Source organism: Pagrus major, chromosome 8 (genome assembly GCF_040436345.1).
Source record: "Pagrus major chromosome 8, Pma_NU_1.0".
Classification (NCBI taxonomy): domain Eukaryota; kingdom Metazoa; phylum Chordata; class Actinopteri; order Spariformes; family Sparidae; genus Pagrus; species Pagrus major.
Window position 1 is genome coordinate 20194961 of NC_133222.1, and position 19417 is coordinate 20214377.

The 19417-nt window shown below is 45.5% G+C and overlaps 1 protein-coding gene across 2 annotated transcripts in view; it reads left to right on the forward strand.

Moving 5' to 3' along the window:
* Positions 1 to 18637, forward strand: part of LOC141001389 (transcription factor SOX-6-like) — a 120819-nt gene extending 102182 nt beyond the window's left edge. Inside the window, exons 13-16 of one of the 2 annotated variants that reach the window (XM_073472452.1) lie at positions 4433 to 4541; positions 5565 to 5735; positions 8116 to 8329; positions 17390 to 18637. In XM_073472452.1, coding sequence (XP_073328553.1) covers positions 4433 to 4541; positions 5565 to 5735; positions 8116 to 8329; positions 17390 to 17735 — 840 coding nt within the window. In that variant the 3' untranslated portion in view covers positions 17736 to 18637. The remainder of the gene's footprint in view (positions 1 to 4432; positions 4542 to 5564; positions 5736 to 8115; positions 8330 to 17389) is intronic. The other variant, XM_073472453.1, reaches the window with a different exon arrangement.
* The last annotated feature ends 780 nt before the right edge of the window (positions 18638 to 19417 follow it).

Below are 19417 nucleotides of genomic sequence, written 5' to 3' on the forward strand. Positions count from 1 at the left end.
CTTTGCACAGGAGCGTGGTAAAGTTTACATGAAATATGGTAGAAAAATAATACACTGCTTTGAACCACGAGGGACTACTTTTCCTGTTTCCATAGGAGGGGAACATGGAGGGTGATGGCAGACTGAGAGCAGGTAAATCCACAGGCCAAATAAGAAGGAGCACAAACTGCTTTCTCACTTTGGATAAAGCTTGGTGTGCACACAATCACTCAACAGCTTTTTCTAAATTGCAAGCACTGAGCGACGGGGTCGGTGTACTGTACACATTACTTAACATATAAGTTGATCGAAGGGTTGATGTGCAGAAACCTGCTGTATTCTGCTGTGAGCAGGTCCCTCAGTGGCTGTACTAAGTGGGTTGGGAGTTTCAATTGTAGTACCCAAAAATCATACTTGAATAAAAGTTAAAATATCATGTCAAATATTACTTTGGTAAAGTCTACCATACGAATAGTACTTAAGTAAAAGTGTTAAAGTATCTGATATTAAACATACTTAAGTATCAAAAGCACAAGTAAATAAGACATATAGTTACATGTATGTATACACTTTATACTACTGTAGGGGCTGACCGATTATTGACTTGGTTGATTATTATATTTGATATTCAGCATTTTTATAGTTATTGGAATCTGCGTTTTATCATAAAAATGTAGTGGAGGAGAAGTACAGTATTTGCCTCCAAAATGTAGTGGAGTCGAAGTATAAAGTAGCAGAAAATGGAAATTACATGTAGGTCAGAATTGTACTTAAGTACAGTACTCAAGTAAGCAGTTAGAGTAGTTAATTAGATGCCTGAAATAACTTATGTGGTTAACAGAAGCTTAAGAGATTTTCACATTTTAACCCATAAAATCAACAGTAAATACCCCACATTTGACTTAACGTGTCGGTTGCTAACAAGTGGCTAAATGAGACTACAGAGGTTGTCAGGGACATAAAACGTCATCACACCAAACACAGAGACTCATCTACTCACTAGTCTGTCTTTACAGGCGGACTTTACTTTCAAACTATTCTGTCTCTAACTTTCCAACTTGTAGATTGATCAATTTATAGTTTATAAATCATACATTTTATACTTGTTAATTAAATTAATTTAAAAGTTTAACACACTGTACATGCACGTTCCTCTCAGATACATTTGTGTACTTTAAGCAAGTGTGTATTCCTATCTTTTGTACAGTTTTGAAATGTACCAGATCTCTAAATTTTAAGGGTTTTAATTTAATGTGTCCCATTATAGAGAAATGTTGTTCGTCTGTACCCTGCTGAGTCAATCAGTCGGCGTGCTCGCAGTTTCTGTTGGTAGAGCAGAATAAATCTGGAGGAAGGCGAGGAGGGAGGAAATGGTTGTATAGAAGTTTATATTGGCTCTGCTGGTGATTTTGGTCTTTGTAGGAAGTGAGCCTGTGAAACCGACAGCTCAGACTGTTCCAAGTCTTGATTAAAGGTCGACGTAATGTTGCTGTATTTGAAGCCTGAATGATATACATTATAATAAAGTACACTACAAAGCTGAGTCTGGCACCTGCAAATAGACTGTTGAGTGTCTACTTCTTTGGGGTTGGAGCCTCGAGGGGTGGAGGGCTGGTGGTGGTGTTAAGGGCTATGAATAGGAGGAATGGTGAAAAGGAGAAGGAGGGGAGGAGGAAAGAAAACAGAACAGAGCTGACTGACAGCTCTATCGGCACACAGAGAAGTCTGGAGAAGGAAAGAGAGAGAGAAAGATGAAGAAAATGGGAAGAGAGAGGGAACGCCGGGAGGGGGGCTGAGGAGGTTGCCAAACTTGATTGGCCCGGGAGGAGACAGTAAACGGTTGCGGGTCAGCTGGAGGCACGCCGTGCTGGCGGTAGGCGAGTTGTAACTGTGGTAATGAGCTCAATACGGTGTGGATGAAAAAAAAAAAAAAAAACAATGTTTGGAGCGTTACCTAAGCAACGGTGGAGAGACGCAAACGCCAAGGAGAGGGGAGACCAGGCAGAACAAAAGAGTTGGGTGTCTCTTAAATTTAGAAATATACATTCAGCAGCAATATTGGGCTTAAGTCCCAGTGAAAGTAATATTGTGTTAAACATAAAGCACACAGACAGGATTTGTTTCTGTGGTACTTGGTAACTACTGTGGTAAATTCAACCTGATATTTTTAATTTGTCGTCATTCTCAATTTTTATCTTTGCCTTTGCACATGACCTTCATTGTGTAATTAATTTAGTCCTTGGGTAGTCAACTTGTCCGCTTTGAAGTCAAGTGCAACTTTTTTTGGTCCAATTCATACCTGGGTTAAATAGTAATGAAATATCAAGCGTCTGATGGGTGGTGGGTTTTCCCGCCTCAAAGTCATTCAGATTCCAGACAAAAGTGTGCTTCCTATTCACTCTAACTGCCTGAGCATCAGGACTCCACAACCGCTGACATTGACTGTTTTTAACCAAGTAATCCCTCTGTGATTAAGGCAAAATCATTTAGAAGAGCACAATCCAGTACTGTACACAATACAAATGGAGTCTCATGAAAGAGAAAGTTTTTTGAAAAAGTCTATAATGCTGCTCCAGAAGGCAACAGTCCAGTATGAAACCAGCAGACGCACACGCCAAACCTATTTCAATCTTGACTAAACAAAGCAAAGACAGCTCCTTATTGCATTTGCCACAAGAGCTTTCAAGTAGACCAAAAGTAGACCAACCGCACAGAGTATTTGCAAATTCTGACCCAGGTCTGCTGTTAATCTGCATTTGGATCAGTCTACCTCTATTGATGCTGTCCTAGTCCATTTTCCAGAAGCGTAACTCCACTGTGCATTACTTTTCCATCAGTCTCCTCCCATTCATACGTCTCTAACTACTTTGGATGTTTAGTAATTATATTCTGTAATGCACCTAAACATGCTACAAAATACAGTATGATGTTAAGCATAATTTTCAAATTTAAATGACACTAACTTTTAGTGTTAGAGCACCAAACTTTGACTTCCAGAAGTCTGAAAGCATCACCATGAGCCACAACCGCTTACCCCAGGCTATTGTTTAGCACTGCAAGCCTAAAAAGAAATTCTCGGTGGAGTCGAGGCCTTATTCTTGTCTGTGGACTAGTTTTCCATTCCACTCCTCTTCCCTTTTCTTCGCTCTCTCTATCTCTCTCTGTGTCTCTTTTCTTTAGTCCTTTGTTAGGCGGTTGCTTCCTGCGGTGAGTATGGCACTGCCCAGGCACATGTTCTGTGGTGGGCCTGATTACAGCCCTGCCGTAGTGCTGACATTGGCCCGCGCCGACTCCTCATCTATAAACACACACACACACACACTCACACACACACACACACACACACACACACACACACACACACACACACACACACACACACACGAACGAACGAACGAACACACACACACACACACACACACACACAAACACATACACGCCGGCCCCTAAGTTCCACCAACTCTGCCAGCGGCTACCGCGGCATGACTTCACCCGGCAACCATTCCTTGCGTCAAACAAAATGCCTCTGTCACCAGAAAAAGGAGGAGAGCCGAGAGGGAGGAAGGGAGGGAGGGGAGGCTGGGGAGAAGAGAAGAGAGGAGAGGAGAGGAGGAGTGGAGCTGTGCGGTAGCTGTGCGGAGGGCTCGATGTTTTCCACCACAGTTTAGGAGCGTGGTTGGGTAATTTTAGCTGGAAGGGCCCAAGGCAGGCTGCTCGTAGAAGTTATTTTGTCTCAGAAGTGGAGTGGCAGGCAGAAGGCAGAATCAGAGAGAGTGCATGATGATGGGAGGCTGAAGAAGACACTGTTGCTTGATGTGGCCTTAAAGGGGCTATGAGATGTCTATTAGCTTATTGCATAACCAGATGTGGCAAAAGTACACACATTCTTTACTCAAGTAGAAGTACAGAAACGCGTAAAAAAAAAAAAGTACTGATTCAACTTCTTTACTCAAGTAACAGTAAGTACAGGCTCTGAAATGTACTCAAAGTATACAAATAAAAGTATCCGTCTGAAGGACATTTCTACCAGCCATTACTGTGCAAAGCTAACTGAACCTCACGTCATGTAATATAATTCAAAGACTATCAAACTTAAAAGGTCGAATCAGTAGGATTTGTCCGAACTGTTCTTTGTGATGTTGGGAAGGCAGCGTGCAATGACGCAGCGTAAAAATAGTTGATAATTACCCTCAAATGCATTAAAACTTTCATCACCCCCAACTGAACCCAGCTGCTAGTTTTATCACGATTACCATCCAAATAATTCCTAGTGACCCAATTTCTAAACATTCCAGGCATACATGGGGACGAGGTCCAGACATTAAGTGATAAAAAAAAAAAAAACTGAATAGGGATTGAAACATTAAAAAAGTTTTTTTTTTTGGCAACTTCAGCTTCATTTTATTTGCAGCCTGCTTGAAATAATCTTTCAAACCTTTTTCCTGTGTTGCAGGAGCGGCTGCACTACGAGACGCTGAGCCAGCACCTGGGGAAGCTTGGAGAGGATGCTGGTAAGATGGTCCATCGAGTCATTGATCTGACGAGACCAGAAGATCTGGATGGTGAGAACCTCCGCTGGTTTTTGCCTTCCCCTATTCCCCTTTCTCTAGCCTTCTTCTTTTGGTGGTGAACTTGATAAATGTTTCCCTACTTTTCTGACTCTTGACCTCCTCACTTTTGGTTGCATATAGTCTTTGTGATTCAGAAATGTATGCAGATGCACAACCTGCATGAGAGAAAATGGATGCTGGCGTCTTGAGAAGCAGAGTCTAAGTTAAAAGCAGTCACATCCTGTTCTGACTAAATTGATACCAGTGACCCTTAACTCTGTGGGCCCCACATAGAAGAGGCCCTGCTTCTGGCGGTCTCACATCTCAGAGCTCCACAATAAAGAAAAGGGCATCTTCCAGAGAGCCAGAACATGCAGGTATTCAGCGAATACAAATATTTATTGTGCTCCTCAGGAAGCTACGATGAAGGACACCCTCAACAGCTAAACAGATCGTTCAATGTCAACATTTTACTCTCTTGAAAGGAGTGTTTGTGACACAAGATCCCACCCAGTACAAGTATGCAAACAAAAGCAGGCAAGGACAGGCAGGCTGTTTGTAGTTAATGGTCAATAAGGTGGACTGCACATAAGAATTCTCAAATTTAAAAGTAAGTTATACTGTTTCCTTCTCTGAACTGTAAGAATACTGTCTTGGTGTTTAAGGCTTTTTTCTCCCATCCCACCTGTTGCTCATAAAGCACCACTGTTTACAGGCGATGACGACTCGAGGACTGCTCATTGTGGTTTAGTTTAGAATCAGATGAGTAAACATGGGAGCATAGGCACTGAGATACTATCAGGCGGAAGCAAACTGACTATGGTGTGTATAGTTTATGTGTGTCTGTGTAAGCATGTTGAGGGCACCCCAGCAAAGACCCCCAACAGACTTCTGTTATGTTATACATCCTCTCCCAAGGAGGAGGAAGGGCTCATCCTTATCAGAGCATTATCCTGCATTTCAAGCGTAAAAGTATGAAAGATGACTGTGTCAATGAGGGGCATAAAGAGGGTGTCTTTTCTTGGTGTCACACAGGGAGCAGTATCACAGAGGCACGAGTGTTCAGGGAGGCACGGGGCAGGAACAACAGCGAACCCCACATCAAGAGGCCCATGAACGCCTTCATGGTGTGGGCCAAGGATGAGAGGAGAAAGATCCTTCAGACTTTCCCCGACATGCACAACTCCAACATCAGCAAGATCCTTGGTGAGACTTTGCAGATTTATAATTCATCGAACATTCAACTTTAAAGATCCCATGTTACGCTCATTCTCAGGTTCATGCTTTCATTTCGACTGTCTGCTAATCATTAATCGTCTGCTTTTGGAGGATTTTCCTAATTTTTTTCTCAACTCCAAGTGAGAAGTTGAGGTGAACTACATTTTGTATGTGTGTGTATTAACTGCTTTTGTGGTGAATATTAGGAAATAGTAGAGAACAGAATAAAAATAAAACACAAATTCAAGAGATAGTAGTATTTTAGAATTACCTTTTTGTAGTTATTTAAAGAGACACGAGTATATAATCAGCAGCTTATTTGCATTTTTCTCTAGACTTTCTGAATTGGTCTTGCCATAAGAGGACCTCAGTTACCATAAACTGCAGCAATCTATTTCTTTTCCCAACAAACTCATCACCTTGTGGATGTGTTGGGACATAAATCCACTATTTTAAGAATCCTGTGTATTATTAAGTTAACATTTAAAAAGAGCAACAAAAGAAAACATGACCATTATGTGCTGTGTATCAACATCAGACACTAAATTCCTTCCATTATCTTGTTTAAAGACACGGCACATTGCTACAGTTCACAGGGTTTCTTACCAGCAGGCTGCGGACTATAAGAAGGACCAGTGTGTTTTAAAACCTGGAACACTTCACACACAGAGCTCCACTGTGTCAGCCTGACTACTGTGATGGATGCATTCAGTTAAAAAGTAGCCGTGTTGATACTAACCTCCCCGACACAGATAGCCATTCACACGGTGCTGAGCATAACGGTTGTTCATGAAATTTTCTTAAGACCTTCACTGTCCGATGCCGGGCTCCAGTGAGCTCGAGGGTTGCTGAATGTAAATGTTCCTCCTGAGCAACATTAACAAATTGCTGTTTCTTAGGTGGGTCTGTGTTCCTGGCTCAGAGCTTTGAATGGCCTCTGATACAGGGGCTTTTTGTGTTTGACAAAATGCTTCCTGCATTTATATGATGTGTCATTTGTGCAAAGTTTCACTGAGAGAATATCAATTTTAGACCAATACTTATTTCCTTTTTTTATAATGAATCGTCATTGTGAAATCATTTTTTTAAAAGTCATGTTTACACTCAAATATGAATCGCAAGATCCTTTTGGCAGGAGGCATTAAGAAATTATTCTTCAGTATTTTATCAAAGCTGTGGTAAAAAAGGAACATAAAGCAGAATTTAAAGTGGACAATTGTGTATGTGTATATAACTGCATGTGTACAATTCATGTCTCTCCAACATAATAACACAGCTGGACTTTGGGGAGTGGGTGGCAAGCTTAAAAAAACTCCTCTGTGTTTCCTGTGTCACAAAAGTACAAGACCAGTTTGTGATAAACCTTGATAAACAGAGACGCGAGGCGGAGTGTGTATAATCAGTTGTCGGAGTGCCTCGCAGATGTGCTGCGTTCCTGCGGTAATGGCCCTGTCCACTTGTTCAGAAGGTCCTCTTAGCGTGGAAAATAAGAAGTATACAATGTATCATTCTTCTTGAGCCAAGAGGGAGCAGAGTGTAATCCACTCCTGATTTTAAACAGCCTCCTTGGTTAAAGAATTGATGGTGTCTGTTCTCATGATAAAAAACACCCAACCTGAAGAAACCACCAGAAATGCTGATGTTTTTAATGTGTATACCAGCGGCCTTGTGACTCTTTCATGATTAAATTGAAGTGTAGCTGAAATTACAGAATGTTAGCACTGCTGGAAAGTATTATTGACACTGTTGAAAAAAAGAAAAAGCATGTGTCCAAAAGTGAATAACAGTGACTGAAGTACAATTTTGATGTACTTGTTGTACTTTTTACTGTACTGGAGTATTTCCATTTTCTGCTCCTTTAAACTTCCATTCAACCAGAGGTTTGAATTTCATCACTCCCTGAAATTGCTCATTTTTGTCACTTTATAAAGTCTGTTGTGTTGATTTCTTAAAGGGGCTCTCTGGAACTTCTGTGTGTGCTGGAAGCCAGTCAGTAGTTCATGTTAGCAGACTCCATTTTTAAACCAATGCAAGCTACTGTTGCTCTCTTTTAGAGGAGCGGAAACAGGCACTGAGACGAGGCACTCGTGTGAATGTTACTTGTAACAGAGCATCTCTAAACTATTGTATTGCTACTTTTAAGTAAAAGATCTAAGTACTTTTTTCACCTCTGCCTGTGTTGTCACTCCCCAAAAAATCTACAGAGGTTTAAATTCTGTCACTAGCCAATATTGCTCGTATTTGTCACTCCCTAAAGTCTGTCGTGTTGATTTCTTACGATACATATACATTTAATGAGAAATTAAAGTTAAAACAAAACCAAAAACTAGAAAATAGAATCAACTAAAGTCTCAATCATTTGCTCCAGGCTCTCGCTGGAAAGCCATGACCAACCAGGAGAAGCAGCCGTACTATGAGGAGCAGGCCCGCTTGAGTAAGATCCATCTGGAGAAATATCCCAACTACAAGTACAAGCCACGGCCCAAGAGAACCTGCATCATCGACGGCAAGAAGCTGCGCATCGGAGAGTACAAGCAGATGATGAGGTCACGACGCCAGGAGATGAGGCAGTTCTTCGTGGGGTGAGTTAGAAAGTTGTCCCTGAATGTTGTAGTTAACTTTTTAACGTACCTGCTCATACTAGTTTGAAAGAATCCTTTTGTGTGGGTTGAAAATTAAATTTTATAGATGTATAAGCCTATTTTACATTTTAAGACCTTCAAATTGTAACTTTGATTTAAATCCTCGAAATTGTGCAACATGAAGTAAGTATAACCCACACCATCTTTGAGCCTATTGATTTCCCTTAGCGAATAAGAAGGAGGTGGTGGAGACATTCACTCATTGTTCCCATTCTCACCTTTTACTCAGCACGCTTACAGAAGATGTGCAGCCTTGTTCAAACGCAATCAGAATGTTTCATGTGTAACCATACAATGACTGCACAATGTGACAGTTTGCAAAGTTACTCTCAATATGACTTTTTGTAATTCGAAGGAACTCTTCTCCATCGCTTCATTACATAAAATGTAAAGAAGGAATTTTGCACATTTCTTAAGAGGGGACATTGTGCAGTACCATCCACAAGTCTCGGCTCAAGAACACTTGATTTAATACTGCACCTGTGACCTTTCAGTTCTTTAATAAACATGCCATCCTGCGAGCCACCTCTGCCTGAGTATGGGTATTTTAGCAAAAGATTTGAAGATTTTTCATTCAAGTATTTCTCTTGCATTTGCTCCGTTTCGTAGCACTACATGAGGATTTTTTTGTGTCTTAATATGAATATTAAATAAATATTCTACATCCATTTGCTAGAGGTTTGTGGAGTGGTCATCAGGGACCATTTATGAAAGTTTTCTTCTTGGAGTCCTTTGGTTCTATCTGCAAAACCCTTTACTCACTCACTGAAGAGCATATTTTTTAGAGTGTAGTCAGTGAAGTAAGGGGAAAAACAGTGGCATTGTCTTAATAGGAACCAGCCATGGATGTGTTTAAAGCCATCACAGTGGCCTGTGTTTGAGATGGATTTACCAGAGGCCACGGCTTTGAATAGGAGCGATTTTTAATAGCTTGTCATTTATTAAATTAGGACAATGCTGGGCGCTTGCGGGCAGTGAAATTGGACACAGACAGACATAGTGGAATATGAAATGTAAGCAGATGTTTGAGAGGGAACGAGAGCGAGGCAGACGTCACAGGCTGAATGCCACATTTACTGTGTGTGGTCAAGCAAACGCAAAGAAAAAGCTTATGATTCTCCAGGCCTGGACTTTCAATCAAAGCTAAATCAAATAGCCACTGGGAGCCAGTACACAACCAGTTTTTTGGCACATTCCATATAACTAAACCAGTGTTGTTTTAAAGCGTTTAATGTGAAAATGAGTCTGTCAGAGTGTACAGCGGTAATTGTTTCAGGAGACGGAGGAGGGAAAACTGTTAGGTGAGAAAAGTGACAGCAATTTTCCTGCTTTATGTGGCTCATTTGAGGAGCCAGAGGGCCTGTTTGAGTGATGTGAGTTTACACTCATTCCATCTATATCTTAACAGGTTATTTAGCCGGTGCTGCTGTGAGCTGGCAAGGAGAGCTCCATGTTAGGACATGCCTGGCCAGATGAGAAGCGCTGCCGTTTAACTGAAGTGGCCTGAGAATTAATGTTTTGTTCGAAGCTGTTTGTTCAAAGGAGGTTAGAGTGAATCCATCACATGCTGATCTGTCCACGTTGTACAATAACTAGATGCTATATGAACTGTTGCTATGACCAAATCATCCTTTTTTTTTCATAATTTAATCATTACAAAAGCTATTGTTTATGCATTCTATTTCTTTGTCTTTTTGCTGTAAGAAAGGTGATGTCTGTCTGTCCATTAGTTTGGTCCAGACAGAAAGATCTGCATGAAATTTTGGACGGATGGTCCATGGTTCCCAGAGGAGGAATCCTTCTGACTTTTAGTGATCCGCTAACTATTTTGGTGCCACCATGAGGTTGACTTTTGTGGTTTTGTGTAAATAGTCTCAATAACTATCTGATGGATTACCATAAATGACCATAAATACTGTAAATGACAACAGGCGCAAACGTGTTGGAGACACGCCTATTTAAATGAGGGTTTAGCGTGTTTCATGGTTTTCAGCATGGCGAGTTTGAGAAAGCGAAAGCGCAAAGTGAAATTCAATCCTTTGGAATTAGAAGTGTTGGTAGAGGAAGCGAATAAACATTTCAGTGAGCTGCAGCAAAGGAATCTGACGGTCGCGCAAAGGAACGCCGTGTGGGAGAAAATCGGTGAAAAAGTTAATGCTGTTGGAAAAAACAGGCGAACAGTGGATGAAGTGAAAAGGAGACACCAAGACATCAGAAGAAGAACAAAAGAAAAATTGGCGTATAATAAAAGGTCTGCAAATAAAACAGGCGGGGGCACCGTGGATGAGACGCCTCTGACCAGCGTTGAGGAGCAGGTGCAATCTGCTCCAAAATGGCAAGGCTGGATAGGCGATATGTTCTAATGATAGTTTCCTCATTCATCCCAAAAATGTTCACACAAGGGTGAAAAATGCGTTCTCGGCGTCTCCTTCCATTGTTTCGGCGTCTCGGTCTTGCAACAATAACCGCAGCCATGTGTGCGCAATTACGCATACAAACCGTTTGCACCTCCCTTTGAGACGTGTTAAATATAGAAGCAGTTTCTATTAGCAACATTGCTTTCAGGTTTGATAAATCACTTTGCGTGTGCTAAATTAATATATTTGAGGAGTACTCCTGGCCACTAGGGAGCAGTATCTTATTAGTGCTACACTGGCTCAGTTAGTAGTCGGCCATTTTGTGAGTATCTGTTTATTATGTTCCTGCTATGGTGGTTGGAGGTTCATCTCTGTTCATATTCCTGTAAGTCTTAGTATTTTATTTTCATTACTATCAAGCTTGGTTAAGCTCATACTGTTACCTTTGCTACACAGTATCACATATTAATTAGCTATTTGTTTTAGCTTATGTTGCTATTCTGTGTATTGCTGCAGGGCTCCTTCATCGTTGTCATTAAATACCTGACCTGACATCGAGGAGTGTGTTTCTTCATGAAGGAGCCATGGTGATCATTCAGTGCTCTGTTCCCAACTGCACGTTCAACACCGGTGACGTGTCTGAAGCACTCGCCATTGCTGTGTTGACAAATCATGGACTTGCCCATCAGAACCCACCGCCTGTCATGGCTGCGCTGGCCCAAGCCCCAGCTCCTCAAGGCCCGAAGCTCGATCGACCTAAAGTTGATGTTGGCGTATCGATAGAGGAATGGAACGTGTTCATCCGTCGCTGGGAGGTCTTTTGCACCGGCTCAGGCATAGGAGCGGCCCAGGCCCCTTTCCAGTTGTTTCAGTGCGCTGGGCCTACACTCGGAGATAACCTATTGAAAGCTAACCCCAACGCCACTTCTGGGACCTTGCCGGATTTGATCGCTGCCATGCGTTCACTAGCAGTCATTCCAGTCGCTACATGTGTCCTGCGCACCGAGCTGCTTCAGTTACACCAGGAACGCGACGAAGCATTCCGCGCCTTCACCGCCAGGGTGCGGGGTAAAGCAGAGACCTGCGCCTACAAGGCGGTATGCGAGTGTGGCAAGGATGTAGACTACACCGACCACATCATCCGTGACGTTTTGATCAACGGGATTTATGACTCGGACATACGCCGCGACATACTGGGGACGCCTGACATCCTGACAAAACCAGTGAACGAGGTGGTCGCACTCGTTGAAAACAAAGAAATGGCCCGCAATGCGCTCCCGTCGTCCACCCTATCAGCCATGTCGTCATTCCAGCGCCTGAAGAAAAATCCACAAACCAGCCCCGCCCCGACCCAAGCCCCTGCAGACAAGGCTAAGCGAGCCTCGTGCCCAGACTGCAAGAGCACCTTTAAGGTCTTCACGGAGGGGCCTCGTGGATGGAATACCAAGCCTCACCAAGTTTGTATCGACTGCTACAGAACCCGCAGACGAAAGAGGCGGGAACAGCCATCGACTGACAGTCAACAGGCCGCCATTGAGTCAGAGCCGATCTCCCAGATTTCTTCAGTCCAATCTGGAGCCCGCCCTGGCCCACACTACAGGAGTCATCGTCGATGCCGTACTCAAACGACACTCAGCAATGTCAACAAACCCACACCCGTCAGGCTCGAGCACCACATTTTCTCTAAGGGAGGATGGAGGCGGGCCAAGCTGAGGGACCACCCCCGTGTGTCGATCACCATCTCGATCGACGAGCCTGTTGGACCGGGAAGCCGACCCAACACCCGGGGCCCGGACCACGAGGCGAACATATCTGCCATTGCAGACACCGGGGCGCAGTCTGACCTTTGGTCTCTGGAGGAGTTCCTTGCCTGTGGGTTCTCGCACGATGACCTGTGTCCAGTGAAACTCAGCCTGTCAGCCGCCAACCGCTCCCCCATAGCAGTTGAAGGAGCGTTCTTTGCTAGGCTCTCTACAGCTCCCTGCAGCGGTGGCGTGAAATCCTGCCGCTCCATGGTCTACGTGAGCAGCTCGGTCCGTGCCATGTACCTTTCCTATGAGTCATTGCTCGACCTCGGCCTCTTGCCTAAGGACTTCCCGTCGAGTAACAGCGCAGGAGGACCCAGAGACGAGCACGGCCCTGGCGCTCCTGACTCAACAAACAAGCCCTCGTCTGTCAATGCTACAAGGTCCACCAACAGCGGCTGTAAGTACCCGAAGGATCTCCATGACGCCCAGTGCTCATGTCTCCTGCGTGCAGTCCCCCCGCTTCGCCCAGTGACATTACCATTCCCTTGCACTCCAGAGAACAATGGCCAGATGAGGGATTGGCTACTTGAGAGATATGCTTCATCTACATTCAACACTTGCCCTCATCGAGCTTTGCCATGCATGGATGGGCCTCCCATTGAAATACATGTGGACTCTGGAGCCACACCCAAAGCATGCCACACCGCGGCCACCGTGCCTCTACACTGGCAGCAGAGAGTCTATGACGACCTCCTCCGGGATGAAGCCCTTGGTGTCATCGAACGTGTCCCGTATGGTGAACCGGTGACATGGTGCCATCGTATGGTAGTCACTCGAAAGCACGATGGTTCCCCCCGTAGGACTGTGGACCTCTCACCTCTCAACAAGTTCTGCCTACGTGAGACTTTTGCCACCGAGTCCCCATTCCACCTCGCACGTCGCATCCCAAAGGACACCTGGAAAACCGTCACGGACGCCTGGAACGGCTATCACAGTGTGCCTCTCCGCGAATCGGATCGTCATCTGACCACCTTTATCACGCCCTTCGGCCGCTGGCGCTACACCAGGGCTCCGCAAGGTTTCCTATCGTCGGGTGATGGCTACAACCGCCGTTTTGATGCCATCCTCTCGGACTTTGAGTGTAAGGAACGTTGTGTGGATGACACTATCCACTATGACTCTGACCTGGAGCAACACTGGTGGAGGACCATCGACCTTCTGGCATGTGTTGGCCGGTCGGGCATCGTGTTAAACCCGGATAAGTTTCAGTTCGCGGAGAGGTGCGTCGATTTTGCTGGTTTCCGGGTATCAGACACTACCATCGAACCACTCCCGAAGTACTTGGACGCCATCCGTGACTTCCCCACCCCGGACTCTACGACGGATGTCAGAAGCTGGTTCGGCCTTGTCAACCAGGTGGCCAACTACGCCCAGTTGCGCGACACGATGGCACCATTCAAGCCGTTCCTGAGCCCACGCTGTAAATTCTCGTGGTCCCCTGACCTGGAGGAAGCCTTTCGGACGTCCAAACTAGCCATAGTTGAAGCCATCCGTGAGGGCGTGGAGATCTACGACATGCAGAGACGCACCTGCCTCCGCCCTGACTGGTCCAGGCGCGGCATTGGTTACTTCCTACTCCAACAACATTGTGGATGCACCTCTGGGGTGCCAGACTGCTGCACGGGTGGATGGAGGATCACCCTTGCAGGTTCACGTTTCCTGTCCTCGGCAGAGCAACGCTATGCGGCCATCGAGGGAGAGGCCCTGGCCGTGGCCTGGGGCCTGGAGCAGACTCGGTACTTCACACAGGGATGTGACAACCTCGTCATAGTCACTGACCATAAGCCTCTGGTGAAGATTTTCGGCGACCGTACGCTGGATGAGATAACAAACTCACGCCTGTTCAGACTTAAGCAGCGTACCCTCCCATGGCGCTTTGACATCGTGCACCTGCCCGGCAAGAGTAACCATGCCGCTGACGCGACTTCAAGACATCCCTCCCCCTCAGGCTCGGCGAATGGCCTCTCTCTGGGATCACCAAGCGTGCCCGACGCCGTAGAGTCAGCACTTATGGCTTCCATCCGTGATGATGCGCAGGACCTTGGGGCTATCTCGTGGTCCCTTCTCGCACAAGAGACGTCGGCTGATGCATGTCTTGGCCACCTTCTGCACCTGATTGAGCACGGGGGCGGGATCGACGCGAACGACCCTGCTCTGATGGGTCTGTCACCGGTATGCGAGTCCGTCTACGCGCAGGATGGCGTCCTACTATTCCGCGACCGTGTTGTGGTTCCTCCATCGCTGCGTGAAAGGGTCCTTCGCCACCTTCATGCCGCCCACCAAGGGATTTCTACGATGGAGCAGCAGGCTCGCGCCATAGTCTACTGGCCCGGGATGTCGAAGGACATCCAAGCCACCAGGCACGGATGTGCAGACTGTAACCGCAATGCTCCATCACAGGCAGCCACACCCCCCCTACCATCCTCGCCACCGTCGACCCCATTCGAGGCGGTGTTTGCTGACTTCTTCGACTACGGGGGCCGGCACTACCTGGTTGTTGGAGACCGACTCTCAGGCTGGGTAGAGGTCCTGAGCTCTACAGCGGGCACCGATCTGGGAGGCTCGGCTGGCCTGGTTCGCCACCTGCGCACGTTCTTCGCCACCTTTGGCGTACCGGAGGAACTTTCAAGCGACGGTGGCCCGGAGTTCAAGGCAAGCCATACAGAGGACTTCCTCCACCTGTGGCACATCAAGCATCGCATGTCCTCTGTTGGCTTCCCACAGTCGAATGGAAGGGCGGAAGTTGCAGTGAAGGCTGCTAAGCGCCTCCTGATGTCCAACACTGGCCCGACAGGCTGTCTTGATAATGACCGTTTCCTGCGTGCCATGTTGCGGTTGCGAAATACGCCTGACCCCGACTGCAACCTCTCACCAGCGCAGATCATCTTTGGTCGACCTCTTCGAGATTCATTATCCTTCATCAACAGACTCGAGAAGTTCTCAAACCCGCATGTCCGACCGCTCTGGCGCCAAGCATGGGCGGCGAAGGAAGATGCCCTTCGGACCCGGATGTCCCGCACCACGGAGTCTTTGAGAGCTCATTCAAGGCCTCTCCGCCCGTTGGCGCTTGGTGAGAGGGTGTTCCTCCAGAATCAGCAAGGCCCGAGCCCTCGCAAGTGGGACAGGTCGGGCGTGGTGGTGGAGTCGCTGAGTCATGATCAGTATCGGATTAAGGTCGACGGGTCGGGGCGCCTGACTCTGCGCAACCGGCGATTCCTCCGCGGCTACACGCCAGCCTCCTCGTACACCCGACAGCAGCCAGCTGCGCCGTTGCCGCTGCCGCTGGCCCTGGAACACCAGTCCGTGCCTGTCCACCCTGGACCTGTTATGCCCCAGGGGGTCGTCCCACGGATATTGGATGGACCCTGCGACACCGCTTTGGACACCTCCCCGCTGGCGTCCCCTGATGAGACATCCCCTGGCCTCGGGACCCGAGGTGACCCCGTTCCTGCAGATGTCACCCCGCAGGCGTCTCCTACGGTGTCACAGTCCCCACCATCGCTGCCCCTGCTCGTGCAGCCGGGCCGCACGAGGAGGCCGCCCAGGCGCTACGAGCCTGAGACTGGTCATTGGATAAGTGACTGAGTCCGTTAACCTATTCCTGTTCATAGCTTTACGGACTGGGGGGGATGAGGAGTACTCCTGGCCACTAGGGAGCAGTATCTTATTAGTGCTACACTGGCTCAGTTAGTAGTCGGCCATTTTGTGAGTATCTGTTTATTATGTTCCTGCTATGGTGGTTGGAGGTTCATCTCTGTTCATATTCCTGTAAGTCTTAGTATTTTATTTTCATTACTATCAAGCTTGGTTAAGCTCATACTGTTACCTTTGCTACACAGTATCACATATTAATTAGCTATTTGTTTTAGCTTATGTTGCTATTCTGTGTATTGCTGCAGGGCTCCTTCATCGTTGTCATTAAATACCTGACCTGACATCGAGGAGTGTGTTTCTTCAATATTTACATTTTCTCCACCCGGAACATGCACAATTGCGTGTAAACGCCCCATATTGCATATTCATTGCTGCAAACGTACTAACTGGATGCAGACGCGCTATTTTGCACCTTTGACAGACGCAACCCTTTTTGCGCACTGTTAGTAAATCAGTTTGTACAATGTTTTTGCGTGTGCAAGGAGTTTGCACACGTTTTAATACACGCAAACCTTTAGTAGATCTATATTAGCAAGAGTGGTGTCATAATGGTAGGCAAATCACTGCTTGATCATAGCAACGGTTTGTATATCCGCGATCCTGATTCTTCCGGTTCCCCCTTTTGAATGATGAATATAGACTACTGGCACCTCATGGAATGGTATAAGAGCTAGTAACGCACAAGCTAGTTAGCAAACAGCTGTAGTCTTTATGATGTGTTCAAGTGCAGCCTTTTGGCCAAGACACAGGTGGCGCGAGGTCACGCAACAGCTGGCCTTTGTCTGCACTAGTTCTTTGATTACGGTTTGTTGTGTCTGGGCCCTGAAACATAAATAAAAACAGAATGCAATCATTTGAAAATAAACTGTTTTTTACAAAATGGCGAACCCGCCCCGTCCTTGCTTGTAAACAACTGAGCCTTTCATGGATGCCCCTCTCAAACCCAGTCATGATACTATCACTTGCCACCAGTGAAGCTGTTTACCTGTTGAGGTTCCAAACAGTTTTGGGAGAATTTCACAACTTTCCCAGTCTTTTGTTGCTCCTGTCCCAACTTGTTTGAAACAGTTTTTGGCATTGAAGTTGTTTTTGGAATCAGGGTTGTATCTATTTCAGGGCTGTTTAATGTTTATTGACAAACCTCCATTTAATACTTTACTTTTTTCCCCTTCCCTTCTCAGGCCTCAGCCAACGATGCCTCTCGGTAACACCCCACCCGGTGTAGGCGTTTACCCAGGCGCCATAACCATGGCAACAACAGCCACACCATCCCCACACCTGACCTCAGACTGCTCCAGCAACTCCGCCAGCCCTGAACCTGCCATCCCCGTCATTCAGAGCACGTACGGAGTGAAGTCCGAGCCCGGCAGCAGAGGCAACAATGTCGGCGGGGTCGGAGCCTTGGATCTGCCAAGCGACCCCACCAACGGAGACGACGACATGGACATGTACGAAGACTTTGAGGACGAGCCCAAGTCAGACTATAGCAGTGACCATGAGACACGGGAGGCCATCAGCGCCAACTGAGTGTGATCTCAGTTGTCTCAGTTGTACAAAGAGAGGAAAAAAAAAAAAAACTCCTGTTCTCAGAGACGCTTTTTGAAAACACAATTTATTACAGAGCCCTTCAGGCAAACTTTCAGGACATGTTGTGTCACACACTGAGCATGCCCGGACAGGATTCATACTGCTCCCAACGTGAGAAAAGAAAGAAAAGACAGTGTTGATGGACGTCCATTTGAAGAAGACGGCTGATGGGAAAAATGTGACCCAAGACAACAAACCGAGCAGATATTCAGACATCCAACTGACAATGAACTTCAGTTTCCGACACTTTGACAATCTTAACAGGAGCGAATAAGAGTTAACTAGACGAGAAAGAGAGAGAATGAGAGAGAATGGGACAAAGAACAAATGAGCGACGAACACATTGCTGTGTGGTTTGTAAAGAGCATGCATGGATTTTGAAGCATCAGGATTTGGTCTTCAACAGCTATTTGGTCTTAAATGTTTAAGGAGTGATTTAGTTTTCATCATTATGTATTTACTTTTTGTGTTTGTTTGTTTTTTCCTTTTTGTTTTTGTTCTATAGACTTTTTTCTGACAGGTCACTGCCTGTACAAACTCTGGACTGTCGGAACTTGAAATCTGAAAAGTTTTAATATAAATCCTAGCTATTGTAATCTTATAGTCTTACTTTTGTTTCTTACGAATACAGTGCATCTACATCTTTTTTTTTTCTGACAAACTGCTTACATTACATTACTGTTTTTTTTGTTTTGTTTTTTTTAAATATCCCAGCTCAGGTATGATGTGCCAGCTTGTGAATGTGTTTTTTTTTGTTTTGTTTGTTTTCATACAAAAAGAGTGGTAGAGTTTTCAGACTGTCAATGAAATAAAGGGAGCAAAATCCCTAATATCACATTATTATTATTATTTTTATTATGATTATTATTATTATTATTATTATTATTATTGAGTAAGCAAGTACCCAGGCATTGTACAGATTTACTTCAAATGTGCCAAACCTACATTCACATTCACTTGGGATGTTGTAGTCTTAACTTCCAATGCTGCAAAAAAGTCTTATACAATCAGCTTTTTCTATCTGATGAGATGGGTTCCTACTCGGTAACTGCTGGCTCCCCTCCTGGCCCAATCGTAGGCAGAGCTCAGGGAGGATATGTTTTCATCACACTCGCTCACTCACACTCACACACACACACACACACACACACACACACACATTGTGTCGCCCTCTGATAGCCCCTCGAAGCATCGAAGGCGTCAGTTTTTCAATTCCACTGCATTGGTGCTTTTATGAACCACATTGCCCATAGTTCCGTGAGGCCAGCACAGTGCAGTGCGGTGTAACCAATCAAACATTTAGCATTTGAGTCTGTCCCTTTCAATCTGGCTAAAGGTATAGACAGAGTTCAAAGAGTCTTCGAGGTGCACCTATAGCTCAGTTCATTCAGCCTCATATTATCGGGGATGAGCAGCCCCAAAATTACCCTACTGTAGGAGAAGAGTTTCTAATATTCTGGATCCCTTCACTGTATTTTGAATTGTGTTTTGAATCGGTACAAAAGTGTACAAAATGTTACTATTTTTATTAGCCTGTTAATATTTATAAATGTCTTCTCAGCATCACATGGGAGAGATACACCAAACTTGTGTTTTAAAAAAGAATTTATATAAGTGCAAAA